We start from the raw sequence: 17497 nt of genomic DNA on the forward strand, positions 1-17497 counted from the left end.
AAGGGGAAGGCGTTTATTAAAATATCAACACCAAATTATTATCAATAAAAAAAGTTACATTTTTACATCATATTAACTTATTATTCAGAAGAAAACAATGTTACTTAAACTGATGAACTGACGTCACAGAAATATGTGAGTTGTCATTTTTTTAACTGATACGAGTTATACATTATGAAATATATAGGCTATAACAAGAACAAAGTTTGCTTGCATATAAAAATATAATGTTCAAGTTTAAATTCAACTATTAAAGGAATAGTTCACCCAAAAATAAAAAAAATTCTGTCATCATTTTCTCGTTCGCAACCTGTATACTTTTCTTGTTCTGATGAACACAAAGAAATATACCCTGAGGAGCCCATTCACTTCCACAGTATTATTTTTTCAGACATTCCTCAAAATATCTTCCTTCGTGTTCATCAAAACAAAGTATACAGGTTTGTAACAACATGATAAAAATGATGACAGAATTTTATTTTTAGGGTACCTATCCCTTTAATCTTTGTCTTGGCCTTACTCATGCAATGAAGATGTCAATGTTATATTTATACACTTTCCTTTACATTATGTAGTTTGATTTTATGTACAAAACAGTAAATCACAAAAAAATGACTTTAGCTGGGTTATACAAGTGTTAAGCTTTGTGGTAAATAATCTTGTCCAATGCAATGGAGTCATTTAGATTTCCCATTGGTTAAGGGCATCATTTCTTGCTCTGTCTGTACTTGGTAAGATCCCTGTGCTTTTCTCTTTTTCCACAACCAGATGAGTAAAATCATCAAAAGTAGTACAAATACAATGACGAGTACGTAGATGTAGATGAGAGACTTTTCTGTAAAAAAAACAGCAAAATAAAAGGTAGATTAATGAAGAGCTGCATTGACATGACGTAATCATTTTGTGTGAATAGATTTAAGACATTAGCACTTAATTCAAACTTGTTTAGATAACTGTCATACAATATCTCATTTAAATCGACAAATATGTTTTTATCATATGATCTTATATTTTTTTTACAGTAGATCTAACCTTTTATCTCCACAGTAAAGATTTTATCTTTGCGTCCCAATTGATTCGTGGCACTGCACGTGTAAACGCCAGCGTCGACAGATGTGGCTTTCGTAATGTTTATGGCGTTGTTGCGCCCCCCAGTGGTGATGTTCTGATTTTTAAAGGTCCACCACATATTAGGTTCTGGGTTACCAAAGAAAATGCACTTTAGAGTTATACTGCTACCTTCCTCCACATCAAATTTGTCTTCACTCGTGTCAAATACTGGGGCGTCTGTGTTAAAAGATTAAAATAAGTGTGAATAATTTAGTACAAACATAACAAATAACAACATTGTGACGTGCACGTGATTAAAATTTTAACAGTTTCTCGGTGGAATAAAATAATTAAAACATACACAGGATGCTGAGATTAAATTGATGATATGCATGTCCATGTTTGTTACTTGCAGTTACATTATATAAACCACTGTCATTCCAGCGGGGAGTAAATGGAAACTGGATAACTTTTCCATCAGCTTTGTAGACGGAGATAACAGATTTTGGAAGTCCGTCAGCTAAACAAGGAAAGGGTTCATTCTCTTTAATTTGGTAAAATTGTTTACTGCAGTTCAGCGTTGGAGGATCTGTGTAGAGTGAAAAACAATCTTCAATATCAGATTAGACAAAGCAATCAAGTTTTATATAGCAGTTTTCCTGGAGAACACTCACACTCTACTGTGATGTTTATTTCACAGCTGGATGCACCATATGTATTGCTGGCAATCATTGTATACCGGCCAGAATAATTTTTGTTAAGAATTGTATGGTTATTGATAGATGATGATCTAAGCCTCCAACTGATGTTTGGTTGAGGGTTACCCACAACTGAATAAAGCCTTGATGGATAGGAACTCAAAAAGCTCCCAGTCTTTGGTGCCCAGTCTTTGCAAGATCTTATTTGTGGTTTATCTTAAAGAAGAACATTGAGATTATTAAAACAATACCGTGCTTATTTTGGCTGTCAGGACATTTTTGATAACATACAGTGTACGGTGATGTTGAGAGGTTCTGATGTCACTTTAGGAGGAGGTTGAGGTCCATCTGCTCCCAGTTCGAGTTCTGCTTCACATCTGTACTGAGCTCCATCATCATCTCTGTCTACAGTGATCTGAAGTTTAGATGTTCTATTCACTGGAGTCTTGATGGTGTCATTGAAGGTCTCACTGTGCACCTCTGTCTTTGCTTTAAACCATTTCACAATGAGACTCTTAACAGGAGCCACATTCACAATGTCACACTGGAGCTCATACTTTGATCCCTCAGTCATTGGTCCTGTGTGATTCACTGTGTTGATGATGACACTATCTGGAGTCTCTACGAAAGAAGATTATTATTATTATATTACATCAATGAATGTAGATATTATATTCTGTATTTCAGATAATAATCAATGACAATAACATAGGAACTCACTGTAAACTGTGACTGGGAGTAAAATTGAACATTGTTGTCTATTGTAGTTTATGTAGCACTGTGGCCGTATGTCCCATCGTCTCAGGTTAGACACTCTCCAGGTGACCCGTTTGTCTGCGGTCAATGGTACTGATCCTACAGGGGCTTCCCAACCAATCCCATCATGTGTGACATCAGTGCTACAATCCACTGAAACAGAGCTGCCGCACCTCACAACAACACTCGGTGGCTTGAACTCAAGAAGAGCGCAAATATCTGTTGAATACAGAGATGAGTAGAGTGTGATTTACAATGGCATTATAGCACAAAATAAAAGCAAGACATCCACAAGAAATAACAAATGTGCATTCTGTCACATTCCATAGTCCAAGTTTGGTGAATTTTGCCCTCAAAGTTGTTTCACATAAGGACGTTTTACCAAAAAATGACTGATATGTCACTGTGTGTCCTTCTTAGGTGGATGGAAAACTGATAATAACAGTCTGGCACAATCAATTCTGTACAATAATAATAAAAGCAAGCAACTATAGTGATGGAAGCATGTCAGAATCCATGATGTGTGAATAAAAAACACTTTAGCATGTGATATCATATTCATTTGCTGCCCATATATCGGGCTCTGTACTCTCAGAATTAAAGTTACAAATGTTGTCATTTGTGCCTTTTTAAAAAGTACACCTTTGTACCTTAAAGGTGCAAACTAGTACCTCAAATGTACATATTGGTATCTCAAAGCTACAAATCTTTACCTAAATAGTACATTTTAGGGACTTTCTAAACTACCGTCTCAGTGGCAGCCCAAGTCCTGCTTGACCACAGCATTAAGCTCTGATTGTATTTGTCATGCTCAGTCTTTTTTAAAGGAGAAATAATTTATCAAACTAATGTAGTATGGTACATTTATTGTAAAAAAAAAAAAAAAATATATATATATTTAATATATCTTAATTTTCATGATCATTGCTATAAATTAGCACAATCACTCAAAGATTTTTTTATAAAACTGTTTGAAGCAGTTGGCAAGGTATTGCAAATGTTTTCTGAGTGGTTCTTATAGTATTATCACACTAATGGTGTTCAGGACAGGTGCCTAATGGGTTTAAAAATAACTTCCAATGGATAGATGTTATGCCAAAGGTAAATACAAATTAGACATTTAGTTTATCTTTTAAACGTAACAATACATGAACTTACCATGTACCGTGATCCTGAGAGGCTCTGATGTCACTTTAGGAGGAGGTTGAGGTCCCTCTTCTCCCAGTTTCAGCTCTGCTTCACATTTGTACTGAACTCCATCATCAGATCTGTTTGCAGTGATCTGAAGTTTAGATGTTTTATTCACTGGAGTCTTGATGTTGTCAGTGAATGTCTCAACTTTCACCTCTATCTCTCCTTTAAACCATTTCACAATGAGATTCTTAACAGGAGCCACATTCACAATATCACACTGGAGCTCATACTGTAAGCCCTCTATGATTTTGTAATCCACTTTATTTATAGACACACTGTCTGGAGTCTTGTAGGGGAAGAGTTAAAGAGTCTGATACTGTAGCTACAGAGATGAGAGATGATCAATTACATACCTTATAAAATTGAATGGCAAAATATCACTAGCAAGAAAACTCACTGTAAATAAGCACTGGAAGAAGTGATACACACTTGGTCCAATTAGTACTTATATAGCAGATCGGTTGTACGTTCCATCGTCTCAGGTTAGACACTTTCCAGGTGATCAGTTTGTCTGTGGTCATGGGTACTGATCCTTCAGGGGCTTTCCAGCCAATCCCATTATGGGTGACATCAGTGCTACAATTCACTGAAACAGAGCTGCCGTACTCCACAACAACACTCGGTGGGCTGAACTGAAGAAAATCGCAAAAACCTGTTTAATATAATGAAGAGTAGAGTGTGATTTACAATGAAGTTATAGCACAAAGTAAAAGCAAGACATCCACAAGAAATAACAAATGTGCATTCTGTCACATTTACTCTTAAAACGAATGTGTTAAATAATACATCTAGTGTGTTGTCCCTAACTTAACACATCTCTGTGTTATTTTTTGAACAACTTTGTGTTGTCCCTTTTATTTATATGAACTCAAATGACACATAATGTGTTAAAAACAACATATAATTTGTTAAATAGTTTAACACAAAACAATGAGTTAAAATGAACACATCCTGAATGTGATCCCATTTTTTAAACCCTAATTATCGTGTAATGTTGCTATAATAGCATAAATAATAGCTGTAAAATGATAAAGATCAAAGTTCACTGCCAGGCAATATATTTTCTTTAACAGAATTCCTCTTTCAAAGCCTACAGCGAACGGCCGGTTTGGACTACAGCCCTTTAGTTCCTGCTTTGATGATGTCACTAGAACAGTTTTTTGACTAAACTCCACCCACAGGAATACGTCAGTTGCCAGTGAAGCTAACAGCAAGCTTATCGAATCACAACACACTAAACAAACTACACAATCAGAACTCATTAAGTATTTCTGAAAGATGGACTTCATAGAACAAGGAAGACATCAGCCCGTTTTTAGGACAATGAAAGCAGCGTTATACAGATAAGTAAATTGTGTCAAAAATACCACTTTTTTTTACACATGAAACCTGAACACATGTTATATTGCGCACTGTAAACACAATCAAAGCTTCAAAAACAAAGAAAGAACGGGACCTTTAACTCCGTGTCTTAGGTGGATGAAAAACGAAAACAGTTTTGCACAATCCAATTTTGTACAATAACAATAAAAGATAGCAGCATGTCAGAATCCATGATGTGTGAATAAAAAACTTTAAAGCATGTTATATTTTTCGATTTGCTGCAGGGGTCTGCACTTTCAGAACTAACCCTAACCCAAGGTACAAAAGTTGTCAATTTCAAAAAGTACACATTTGTACCAAAAGCGTGCAAATTAGTAACTCAAAGCTACATATCTGTACCTTAAAGGGACAATTTGTAAGATATTTGCAGTAAAATATCCAGAAAGCACTAGTCCTGTGTTATATATTTTTTCCAGCTGATTACTAACAATATCTCTAATGTTTTCAACTACTTGTAAATTATGAGAAAATTGCTGCCCTAAACAGTAACATGGGGCAGTGCAGTCGCCTGTCAATGATGTTAATATCCACCTGACCCTTTGATACCGCCTTTACTGATGTAGAAACTGTGTACACGACAACAATCGTGGACAAATGCTGAAGTAATAAAGTCTGTCGCTTGTTTATGGTAAATTTGTTAATCTGAATACTTAATTCTGTGCTGTGTTAACACACCATCGTATTGGACTGATACTGTAACATCTATGACTAACATTACATGAAACATGAAATAAATTAAATTAAACTATGTCAACAAACACAACATTTATAAAACTTGATTACCTCGTCTGTTAACATGATTTCAAAAGTTAAAGTCAACAAATCCCAACATTCCACGCTGCTTCAGAGCATCATTAATCTACGTCATTGTTATTGTTTTGATTGTGCGCCCTCTAGCAGTGGGTTCTACAAATTGCATCTTTATTTCATTGCTAAAAACAATGTTATTTTGTGTATTTGGGATGATAGAATCTGTTTGTGTGGTTTATGGTTAAAAACACATTATTTTCTATATACCATACATTTTTGTAGCTCCAGATTACCCTGTCTTCCTGAAACGCATGAATTTTGTACAAAACTCAACGATCTAAAAAGTGCTGTGTCCCTGATTGGCCAGCTAATCTGTACGTTGTGATTGGCCTGAATACCTCTGACGTCAGCTGGAAATGTGACGCTTCTTACCATGTTTGAAAGATTCGCTCACAATGCAATGCTAACAGGAGTTAACTTACAGGTTTAAAAGTGGGAGGAATTATGATAATGTCGGTCTTGTCCACGTCAACAGGCCCAGGAAGTAAACTGTTTGCCTACACTCCGTGTGTATTTTGTAATTCAAGAAAATAGATTTACGTTGGAGACAATAACTCGCCAATAACTTATACACACTTACACACCAAAGGAAATGTATAATTGTGAATCAGACCATAAGGACCGCCCAAGTCCAGTGTGACTGTATTTGTCAAGCTCACCCTTTTACTCTAATACCAAATGTTTTATAAGAAATAATTTATCAAACTCATTTATATGGTACATTATTGTAAATATATTTTAAAAAAATGCATCTTAATTTTGATGGCCATTGCTATAAATTATTCACAATAATGTAGTTCATCTATTGCATGTAAACCATTAACTTACTATATACGGAGATGCTAAGAGGTTCTGATGTCACATTAGGAGGAGGTTGTCCATCTATTCCCAGATTCAGCTCTGCTTCACATCTGTACTGAGCTCCATCATTATCTTTGTCAGACGTGAACTGAAGTGTAGATCTTACATTCACTGGAGTCTTGGTGGTGTCATTGAAAGTCTCAGTTTTCACCTTTGTCTCTCTTTTAAACCATTTCACAATGAGACTCTTAACAGGAGCCACATTCACAATATCACACTGGAGCTCATACCATGATCCCTCTATCATTGGTCCTCTGTGATTCACTGTGTTGATGGAGACACTATCTGGAGTCTTGTGAAAGAAGATTTAAAAAATTTGATATTACATCAATGAATGTACTGTAGATATTATATTCTGTATTTCAGAGAATCAAAAGTTAATGCAAATAACATGGAAACTAACTGTAAACCGTGACTGGTAGTTCAGTTTCATTTTTTGTAGTTTTATAGTTTATATAGCACTTTGGCCGTATGTCCCATCGTCTCAGGTTGGACACTTTCCAAGTGATCAGTTTGTCTCTGGTCTCAGGTACTGATCCATCACTGGCATTCCAGCCAATCCCATCATGGGTGACATCAGTGCTACAATTTACTGAAACAGAGCTGCCGTACTCCACAACAACTCTCGGTGGGATGAGCTGAAGCAAATTGGATAAACCTGTTGACGTATAAGAGCAGGATGTGATTTAAATCAGTAAGTTTACAGCAACTAATAAAAGCATAAAATTCAAATAACATTTTCAAACTTACAATAATGTTTGCAGTAGCGATTATGTTAGGAAAAATATTATACTAATTTTACGCTTTTAACAAAAAATAAATCTAGAATGAAAAGTAGGACGATTTTAAACCTTTTTCGCCATGTTTAACAATTCAGTTCTTGCAAATCATAATTTTGTCAAATCAAAATGAGTATTTTTTTTTATTAGTTGTATTGTGCTTAATTAAATTACTAAAAAATAACCAAAATATTTGTTTATTTAATTGTGACAACTGACTCTTTGCTAAGCCCCAGGAATAGTCTACTCATTTTCAATATTAAAATATGTTATTACCTTAACTAAGAATTGTTGATACATCCCTCTATCATCTGTGTGCGTGCACGTAAGCGCTGGAGCGCGCTGTGACGCTTCGATAGCATTTAGCTTAGCCCCATTCATTCAATGGTACCAATCAGAGATAAAGTTAGAAGTGACAAAACACATCAACGTTTTTCCTATTTAAGACGAGTAGTTATACGAGCAAGTTTGGTGGTACAAAATAAAACGAAGCACTTTTCTAAACGGATTTAAAAGAGTAACTATATTTTATGGCGTAATAGCACTTTTGGGAGTACTTCGACTCGGCGCAGTAACACCCTCCCTCTCCCATTATGAGAGGGAGAAGGTGAGCGGACTTTTCAGGCGAGTCAAAGTACTCCCAAAAGTGCTATTACGCCATAAAATATAGTTCCTCTTTTAAATCCGCTTAGAAAAGCGCTACGTTTTATTTTGTACCACCAAACTTGCTCGTATAACTACTCGTCTTAAATAGGAAAAACGTTGATGTGATTGGTCACTTCTAACTTTATCTCTAAATGGTACAATTGAATGAATGGGGCTAAGCTAAATGCTATCGAAGCGTCGCAGCGCGCTCCAGCGCTTACGTGCACGCACACAGAAGATAGAGGGATGTATCAACAATTCTTAGTTAAGGTAATAACATATTTTAATATTGAAAATGAGTAGACTATTCCTTTAACGAAATGCTAAAACATTTTTGAAAGTCAGTAAGCCTCCATCTTGTCTTTAATCATCTTATTTTACGTTCAAATGTAGGCATTACGAACAAAAAAACATCCTTATTTCCAAGCAATGATGTGCTGCGTTAGCTACGTAGTTAACATTAGGGTGCTCTTACATTGAAGCCAACGTATGTGTTTTTGTTAATCCTGTCGACATTTAGTTAGTAGTGAATGAGGCCTTTCACATTGTTTGAGTTTTAGGTGTTGGGAAGGGGAAAATTCCACCATCCGTACAAACTTTTCGGATACCAGGTATCAGATTTACACAATACATACGCACACTTCGGCATGTATCCCTTGCTCGAAAGCTTGACAGACCTCCCGTGCCTAGTTATGGTCGCTAAACCACACTTGACCTTTGACGGTTTTCAGGTGTGGCTTAGCGAAGGATCAATAGTCTTGTAGACCATATCAAACCTATTCTTTAATCAATCAAATACATAAAAATGCTGGCTTATTTCAACCTAGCGTTGGGTCAAAAAAAAAAAAAACTCAACCCACTGACTGGGTTGTTATTTCATTTAACCTGTGCTGGGTTGTTTTAATTCATTGTTGGGTCAAACATAAACATTTTAATTTAACCCAACGCTGGATTGAAAATAACCCAGTATTTTTTAGAATGATCATATTTTTTAAACCTACAGACGGTTTCAACAGCAACAACATAAACAAACGGCTTGTGGGCTAAATGCAACTTCCAGTAGACTTTAATGAATGTTACATCTACACACAATGAAACCATCTATAGTAGATTTTTTATTAAATCATCTATAGTATAACATCTATAGTAGATATTTTTTTTAAAACATATTTTCTGTCTATTTTATTTTTATGTTTAAACAGTGTTCATTTCTTTGGCAGTATCACAGAAATAAAACAGGTCAAATTAAATTCTGTTTGACCTCCGGAATAATAATCAGCGTTTTTGAAGGTTAAAGATCTTGCTTCAGTTGATGTTAGAAAAGGATGCAGAATAGCTGAATAACTTTCAATGCGCATTGAAAATGTTTTGGGGGATTGCCAGGGTACTGCACATATATTCTGTGTTGTTGTTATAGGGCACTAGTAACCTTTCCTCAACAGCACCCCTACAAATTTTGAAGTCATTCATGATCACTTTAAGGTGCCGGATGAGTTACTGTAAAGCATGCCAAAGTTTAACCGTAAGGATTGTAATAAATCTAGTAAACAATTCATAAACTTACTAGATACAGTGATGTTGAGAGGTTCTGATGTCACAATAGGAGGAGGTTGAGGTCCATCTGCTCCAAGTTCCAGTTCTGCTTCACATCTGTACTGAACTCCATCATCAGATCTGTTTGCAGTGATCTGAAGTTTAGATGTTTTATTCACTGGAGTCTTGATGGTGTCATAGAAGGTCTCATTATGCAACTCTGTCTCTTCTTTAAACCATTTCACAATGAGACTCTTAACAGGAGCCACATTCACAATGTCACACTGGAGCTCATACTGGAAGCCCTCTATCATTTTGTTATCCACTGTACTAATAGACACACTATCTGGAGTCTCTGTGAAAGAAGATAAAAAAAATGATATTACATCAATGAATGTACTGTAGATATTATATTCTGTATTTCAGAGAATCAAAAGTTAATGCCAATAACATGGAAACTCACTGTAAACCGTGACTGGTAGTTCAGTTTCATGTGTTTTAGTTTTATAGTTTATATAGCACTTTGGCCGTATGTCCCATCGTCTCAGGTTGGACACTTCCCAAGTGATCAGTTTGTCTCTGGTCTCAGGTACTGATCCATCACTGGCATTCCAGCCAATCCCATCGTGGGTGACATCAGTGCTACAATTCACTGAAACAGATCTGCTGTACTCCACAACAACTCTCGGTGGGATGAGCTGAAGCAAACTGGATAAACCTGTTGAGGTATAAGAGCAGGATGTGATTTAAATCAGTAAGTTTACAGCAAAGAATAAAAGCATAAAATTCAAATAACATTTACAAACTTACAATAATGTTTGCATAAGCGATTATGTTAGAAAAATCCAAATTTTATGCTTTTAACAAAAAATAAATGTAGCATAAAAATAGAAAGTTTTTGAATCTTTTTCAGCATGTTTAACAATAAAAAATTGTTGCAAATCATAATTTTGTCTAATCAAAATTTGTATTCTTTTTTTAATTATTTGTTTTGTGTTTAATTAAATTACTAAAAAATAACCAAAAGCATTCAAGGGATATATCCACAACATAAAATGCAACCGATTAGAAAATAATTTAATCAAAATTGAAACTAAAGCAGCGCAAGCAGCAGCCGCCTCATATGCTGACCATTCGAATGGAAAACACACAAATTGAGGAACAGCTTTGTTCATGCACAGCAGGGTAAGTGAAATTTGTAAAAAAAAAAAAATCTAATGATTATAAATCAAACAGTGGAATACTCACAAGACATTAGCCTGACCACTTCGCAATAATTACATTCTCACGCTTATAGAACTAACTTAACCCCGGTAGAGCCGCGATCAGATTGGGGTACTCAGGGGTAGGCCGTCTATTAACAAAATGCTAAAATATTTTTGAAAATATGTCAGTCACCCTCTGTCTTGCCTTTAATTATCTTATTTTACATTCAAATGTATGCATTATGAACAAAAAACGTCATTATTTCCAAGCAATGATTTGCTGAGTTAGCTAGCTAGTTAACATTAGGATGCTCTTACATTGGAGCAAACATATTTGCATTCATTAATCCTGTCTACATTGAATGAGGCCTTCAACATTGCTTGATCCCCTTGGGTTTTAGGTTTTGGTCCAAACTTTTAGGATACCTGGGTATCAGATTTACACAATACATACGCATGCTTCGGCATGTATACCTTGCTTGAAAGCTTGACAGACCTCCGGCGCCTAGCTACAGTACAAATCTTTGTGCGTTAAGCTTTTAACATATTATGTGTAATTTTAACAGATTATGTGTCATTTTGTGTTGATTTTGTGCTAATATATAACACAAGTTGTGTTAAAAGTAACACAAAACGTGTTGTTTCAATAACAACACAGTGGATTCTGGGACAACGCATTTAGCGTGTTGTCCCAGAATCAACACTAATGTGTTGTTTTTAACATATTTGTTCTAAGAGTGTAGCGAAGGGTCAATAGTCTTGTAGACCATATTCATCAAAAATATTCTTTAATCAATCAAATACATAAAAATGCTGGCTTATTTTCAACCTAGCATTGGGTCAAAAAAGAACAGACTCAACCCACTGGGTTGTTATTTCATTTAACCTGTGCTGGGTTGTTTGTATCCAATGTTGGGTCAAACATAAACATTTTAATATAAAGTAACCCAGTATTTTTGGAATAAATGCAGAAGAGTCTTTTTACAGTAGTTTATTTTTGATACCAAGAACCCAGACCGATAAATAAATACAAACCGGAAGTTCAGTTCAGACACCTAATTGAGACCATCCATAGTAGATATATTTTCTTTTAAAACATATTTTCTGTCTATTTCATTTTTATGTTTACACAATGTATATTCCTATGGCAGTATCACAGAAATAAAAAAGGTCATATTAAATTCTGTTTGACCTCCGGAATAATAATCAGCGTTTTTGAAGGTTAAAGATCTTGCTTCAGATGATGATAGAAAAGGATGCAGAATAGCTGAATAACTTTCAATGCGCATTTTTGAAGTCATTTGTGATCACTTTAAGGTGCAGGATGAGTTACAGTACAGCATGCCAAAGTTTAACTGTAATGATTGTAATAAACCTGGTAAACAATTCATAAACTTACTAGATATGGGGATGTTGAGAGGTTCTGATGTCACAATAGGAGGAGGTTGAGGTCCATCTGCTCCCAGTTCCAGCTCTGCTTCACATCTGTACTGAGCTCCATCATCAGATCTGTTTGCAGTGATCTGAAGTTTAGATGTGACATTCACTGGAGTCTTAATGGTGTCAGTGAAGGTCTCATTATGCAACTCTGTTTCTTCTTTAAACCATTTCACAATGAGACTCTCAACAGGAGCCACATTCACAATATCACACTGGAGCTCATACTTGATGCCCTCTATGATTTTGTTATCCACTGTACTAATAGACACACTGTCTGGAGTCTCTGTGAAAGAAGATTTTAAAGATTTTGATATCTACAGTCATGGCTGCATTCCTATAAATAACATCTGCATTATTTTGAGACTTTCAAAGAAAACTCACTGTAAACAGTAAGTGAGAGATTCTTCGAACATTGTGTTTCATCATAGACGATGGCACAAGACGGTTGTGTATACCAGTCTGCTGTTTCATTTAGAGTCAAGGAGCTCCACCCGTTCTCAGTCGTCTCCTCTTCTGTTTCGAACCTTTCCCAACTTAAACTCTCGTGTGTGATGTTGGTGAGACAGTTCACTGAGACTGGTTCTCCATATTCAACCACCACCGCAGGTGGGCTGAAGAAAATAGGGCAGTCTGCCAAAGAGAACGAATGCTGATGAAATTATGTAAATATTTCTTGTGAAAATGTTTTAGCAGTAGCATAAAAACATAAACATTATGTCAGGGTGTCCCAAACTAAGGTCCGTGGACCCCTGGTGGTTTGCGATAGAATTACAGAGTTAAAAACCATCAATTGCAATTAAATCATCAAATGAAAATTAAATGTAAACTAATTTAAACACAAAATATATATTTTATTTGTTTAATCTGAATGATGTGACCATTACACAACACTACAGTATATCAGAATCCTGAGAACTAATGCAAAATGGACAGATAGGTTTTATGTACCAACAAAAGAATATATAGATATAGCTTCAATAACAGGTAATAATAACAATAGCAACGTAAAATACTACTGAATTATTTTTTAAACAAATGAAAACTAAATGTTTTTAAAGTTAAACATGCTAATGTACTATTAAATTATTGAAATCCCTGATCAAAACTTTCAACTCTCTCCGCTTTCCCCCGCCACCCACTTTCTAATTTGTCAGCTGACAACTTTGCAAATTTTTTTACTAACAAAACATCATCCATCAGCAATGTTACAACTTCTCTTCTGTCCTGATTCTGCTAGACTTGTCGCACCCTTTGACACAGTCAACCATGCGATAGCCACCCTATCATCGCTAGGGATCACAGGTACTCCTCTCCTATGGTTAAAATCCTCCCCGATAGATCCTTTAGGGTGTCATGGAGGGGTGCATTGTCCACAGCTCACTAGATGCCCACTGGGGTCCCTCAGGGACCAGTACGTGGACCTTTTCTTTTCTGCATCTACACAACATTTTTAAGATCTATCATAAAGGCGTATGGCTTTTTCTACCACTGTTGTGTGGATGACACCCAGATCTACTTCTTATTTCACCAAAATGATCCATCAGCACGCATTAAAGCCTGTTTAGAAGACATCTCAGCTTGGATGAAGAAACATCACCTCCAGCTGAACCTATCTTAGACTGAGCTGCTTGTATTTCTGGAATAACCCAAGGAACAGCACGACCTCTCTGTTAAACTTGGCAACACAACCATTACACCATGCAAAACAACCAGAAACCTCTGAGAAATCTTTGTTGACCAGCTGTCCTTCACTGATCACAATTTGTTAGGGATGCTCCAATCGATCGGCTGATAATGCTTGCTATGCTTCGCAATGAATTACGGTGAAATGCCGCTACATCTGCGCTCTCGTGCAGAAACTCAAAATACACTGTAGACAAATAACAATACACACGCAGCTATAATGACACGCAGCTCCAGGAAATGGCTTAAAGATATTTTTATATTGCTGTTCTTCAAACCTTTTTTAGGTATTTCCATGATAATAAAGAATATATATAATAATTATGTTTGACGAGTGTTGCTTTTTAAAATGCATGTTAAAATCGATTCAAACTAACAGCGATTTCAGATCGATAAGGACTTACATGGACTAGGACTCTCCACTGGCTACCAATTACACTGTGATAACGTTTTCTTTTTAAAAACATTTTTATGTTTACACAATGTTCATTCCGTTATCAAGTATCACATAAATATGATGAAATTATGCTAAAGTTTAATATTTAGGCTTCAGAGTTCAGAACAAAGTATTATCAATAATAACTGTGATGATTGTATTATTGTAATAAATCTGATAAACAATCAATAAACTTACTAGATACAGTGATGTTGAGAGGTTCTGATGTTACTTCAGGAGTAGGTTGAGATCCATTTGTTACCAGTTCCTGCTCTGAAATTATGATGAAATTATGTGAATGTTCCAAAACGAGGGAATTTTGCGAGGGAATTGCAGAGTTGAAAAACAATCAATTGCAATTAAATCATCAAATGTAAATAAATAATTTTAAAATTACAAAAAACTAATCATCATCTTCCCTCGTCTTTATCAAACCAAAACATTTTATTTTCTGCAATGTATTTGTTTCAGAGATCAGTTTAGCCACTAGCCAGACCAATAAATAAATACAGACTGGAAGTATTGCGTCCGATGAAACCATATAGTAGATATCTTTTTAAACAAAAAATGTGTCTATTTTTATGTTTACACAATGTTCATTCCTATGGCAAGCATCACATAAATAAAACAGTTCATATTAAATTTAGTTTGACCTGCTAAAGCTGATGATCAGCGTTTTTTGAAGGTTAAAGATCTCCTTTCGATTGATGTTAGAAAAAGGATGTTCTAGGTGATTGCCAGGGTATTGCAATTTGGTTGCACATTGAAAATGTTCTCGGTGATTGCCAGGGTATTCCTACCAATTTTAAAGTCATTGATGATCACAATATGGTCCAGGATGAGTTACAGTACAGCACACCAAAGTTTAATATTTAGGCTTCAGAGTTCAGAACAAAGTATTATCAATAATACCTGTGATGATTGCATTATTGTAGTAATCTGGTAAACAATCCATAAACTTACTAGATACAGTGATGTTGACAGGTTCTGATGTTACTTCAGGAGTAGGTCCATCTGTTTCCAGCTCTGAAATTATGATGAAATTATGTAAATAATCCATGTAAAAATGTTTAAGTAGTAGCAAAAAAGATAAACATCATGTCAGGATGTCCCAAGCTAGGGTTCATGGAACACACCAAACTAGGTGGTTTGATAGGGAAATTCAGAGTTAAAACAATTAATCGCAATTAAATCATAAAGGGTCAATAAATATCTATTAAAAAAACTCATCTAAATACTACAACAAAATAAATATTTTACTTGTTTAATCTGAATGACAACACTACATCAGAATCCAATCTCATGCAAAATGGACAGATACATTTAATGTACCAAAAGAAAATCACCAGATGAAGCTTCAATAGCAGCTAATACTAACTATAGCAATGTAAAATACTACTGAAAACTTTTAAAAATGAAAAATAAATGTTTTTTAAAATTAAACATGCTAATGTACTATTAAATTATTTATATCCCTGATCAAAACTTTCAACTCTCTCCTCTGTCCCCCTCCACCCACTTTCAAATGATCAGCTGACAACTTTGCAAACATTTTCACTTATGAAACATCATCCAGCAGCCACCTATTCTCAGCACCACAAACTTCAGAACACACATCTGTCATCTATTTCTTCTTTTTTACCCACTAACTGACACTGAAGTTACAAACTTCTTTTCTGTCCTGATTCTGCTAGACTTGTCAGCAGCCTTTGACACAGTCAACCTTTAGATAGCCACCCTATCATCACTAGGGATCACAGGTACTCCTCTCAGCTGACCAGAAGCCCACTGGGGTCCCTCAAGGACCAGTGCTTGGACCTCTCCTTTTCTTCATCTACACGACATCTTTAGGATCTATGGCTATTCCTATCACTGTTATGCTGTTGACACCCATATCTACTTCTTATTTCACCCAGATGATCCCACCATCAGCACGCATTAAAGCCTGTTTAGAAGACATCTCAGTTTGGATGAAGAAACACCACCTCCAGCTGAACCTACTTTAGAAAGAGCTGCTTGTATTTCTGGCATAACCCAAGAAACAGCACGACCTCTCTATTCAACTTGGCAACACAACCATTACACCATCCAAAACTACCAGAAACCTCTGCGTAATCTTTGTTGACAAGCTGTCCTTCACTGATCACGATTTGCACTATATCATGATGATACGGCCATACCTTACTGAACATGATGTACAACTGCTGATCTAGACCCTTATAATCTCTAGGCTAGACTACTGAAATGCTCTCCTTGCTGGTCTTCCTACAGGGGCACCCAAACCACTCCAATTGGTTCAGAACACAGCAGCTCGGCTTATCTTTTAGGAGCCCAAAAACCTCCTGTAACACAGCTCCGATTTCACTGTGCTAACGTTACTGGGTAAAATGAATGTATACAATGTTAGCTCTGGTTCATTGAATTCTTGCCTGGCTGCCAAAGCTCTCCACACAGTTGTAATCCATGCTCGTTATCTCTCTTCGTCTTCAGCAAACCAAAAAATTATTTTCGGCAAGGTATTTGTTTCAGAGAACAGTTTAGTCACTAGCCAGATCAATAAATAAGTACAGACCGAAAGTTCACTTCGGTTCAGGCACCTTACTGAGACAATCCGTAAACTTACTAAATACAGTGAGGGTTTCTGATGTCACATCCGGAGTAGTGTGAGATCCATCTGCTCCCACTTCCAGCCCTGAAATTATGATGAAATTATGTGAATAATCCATGTGAAAATGTTTTAGTATGTTTACTAATGTTTTTAGTAGCTGAAAAAATAAACATCATGTCAGGGTGTCCCAAACTAGGGTTTGTGGGCCCCTGGTGGTTTGCGAGGGAATTGCAGAGTTGAAAAACAATCAATTGCAATTAAATCATCAAATGTAAATAAATAATGTTAAAATTACAAAAAACTAATCTAAATACTTAAATATATATTTTATTTGTTTAATCTGAATGATGTAACCATTCCACAACACTAAACTATAGAAAAATGCCAACCGTTAAGTTGTAAAATGTAAGTATTTG

The 17497-nt window shown here is 35.7% G+C and overlaps 2 protein-coding genes across 2 annotated transcripts in view; one reads left to right on the forward strand and one right to left on the reverse strand.

Moving 5' to 3' along the window:
- Window positions 1-17497, forward strand: part of ppan (peter pan homolog) — a 70984-nt gene that overhangs the window by 25508 nt on the left and 27979 nt on the right. The window lies entirely within an intron of this gene.
- Window positions 1-17497, reverse strand: part of LOC129430967 (hemicentin-1) — a 21485-nt gene continuing 3988 nt past the window's right edge. Inside the window, exons 2-18 of the mRNA XM_073857897.1 lie at window positions 17097-17165; window positions 15437-15499; window positions 14672-14746; window positions 12736-12984; window positions 12314-12637; window positions 10173-10427; window positions 9741-10064; window positions 7156-7410; window positions 6720-7058; window positions 4096-4350; window positions 3663-3986; window positions 2469-2723; window positions 2040-2369; window positions 1725-1964; window positions 1412-1639; window positions 1033-1287; window positions 1-835 (exon numbers count right to left, since the gene is read on the reverse strand). Of these exons, the coding sequence (XP_073713998.1) occupies window positions 678-835; window positions 1033-1287; window positions 1412-1639; window positions 1725-1964; window positions 2040-2369; window positions 2469-2723; window positions 3663-3986; window positions 4096-4350; window positions 6720-7058; window positions 7156-7410; window positions 9741-10064; window positions 10173-10427; window positions 12314-12637; window positions 12736-12984; window positions 14672-14746; window positions 15437-15499; window positions 17097-17165 (3998 nt within the window). The 3' untranslated portion in view covers window positions 1-677. The remainder of the gene's footprint in view (window positions 836-1032; window positions 1288-1411; window positions 1640-1724; window positions 1965-2039; window positions 2370-2468; window positions 2724-3662; window positions 3987-4095; window positions 4351-6719; window positions 7059-7155; window positions 7411-9740; window positions 10065-10172; window positions 10428-12313; window positions 12638-12735; window positions 12985-14671; window positions 14747-15436; window positions 15500-17096; window positions 17166-17497) is intronic.

The sequence above is a fragment of the Misgurnus anguillicaudatus genome, chromosome 19 (assembly GCF_027580225.2).
Source record: "Misgurnus anguillicaudatus chromosome 19, ASM2758022v2, whole genome shotgun sequence".
In the NCBI taxonomy this organism is placed as follows: domain Eukaryota; kingdom Metazoa; phylum Chordata; class Actinopteri; order Cypriniformes; family Cobitidae; genus Misgurnus; species Misgurnus anguillicaudatus.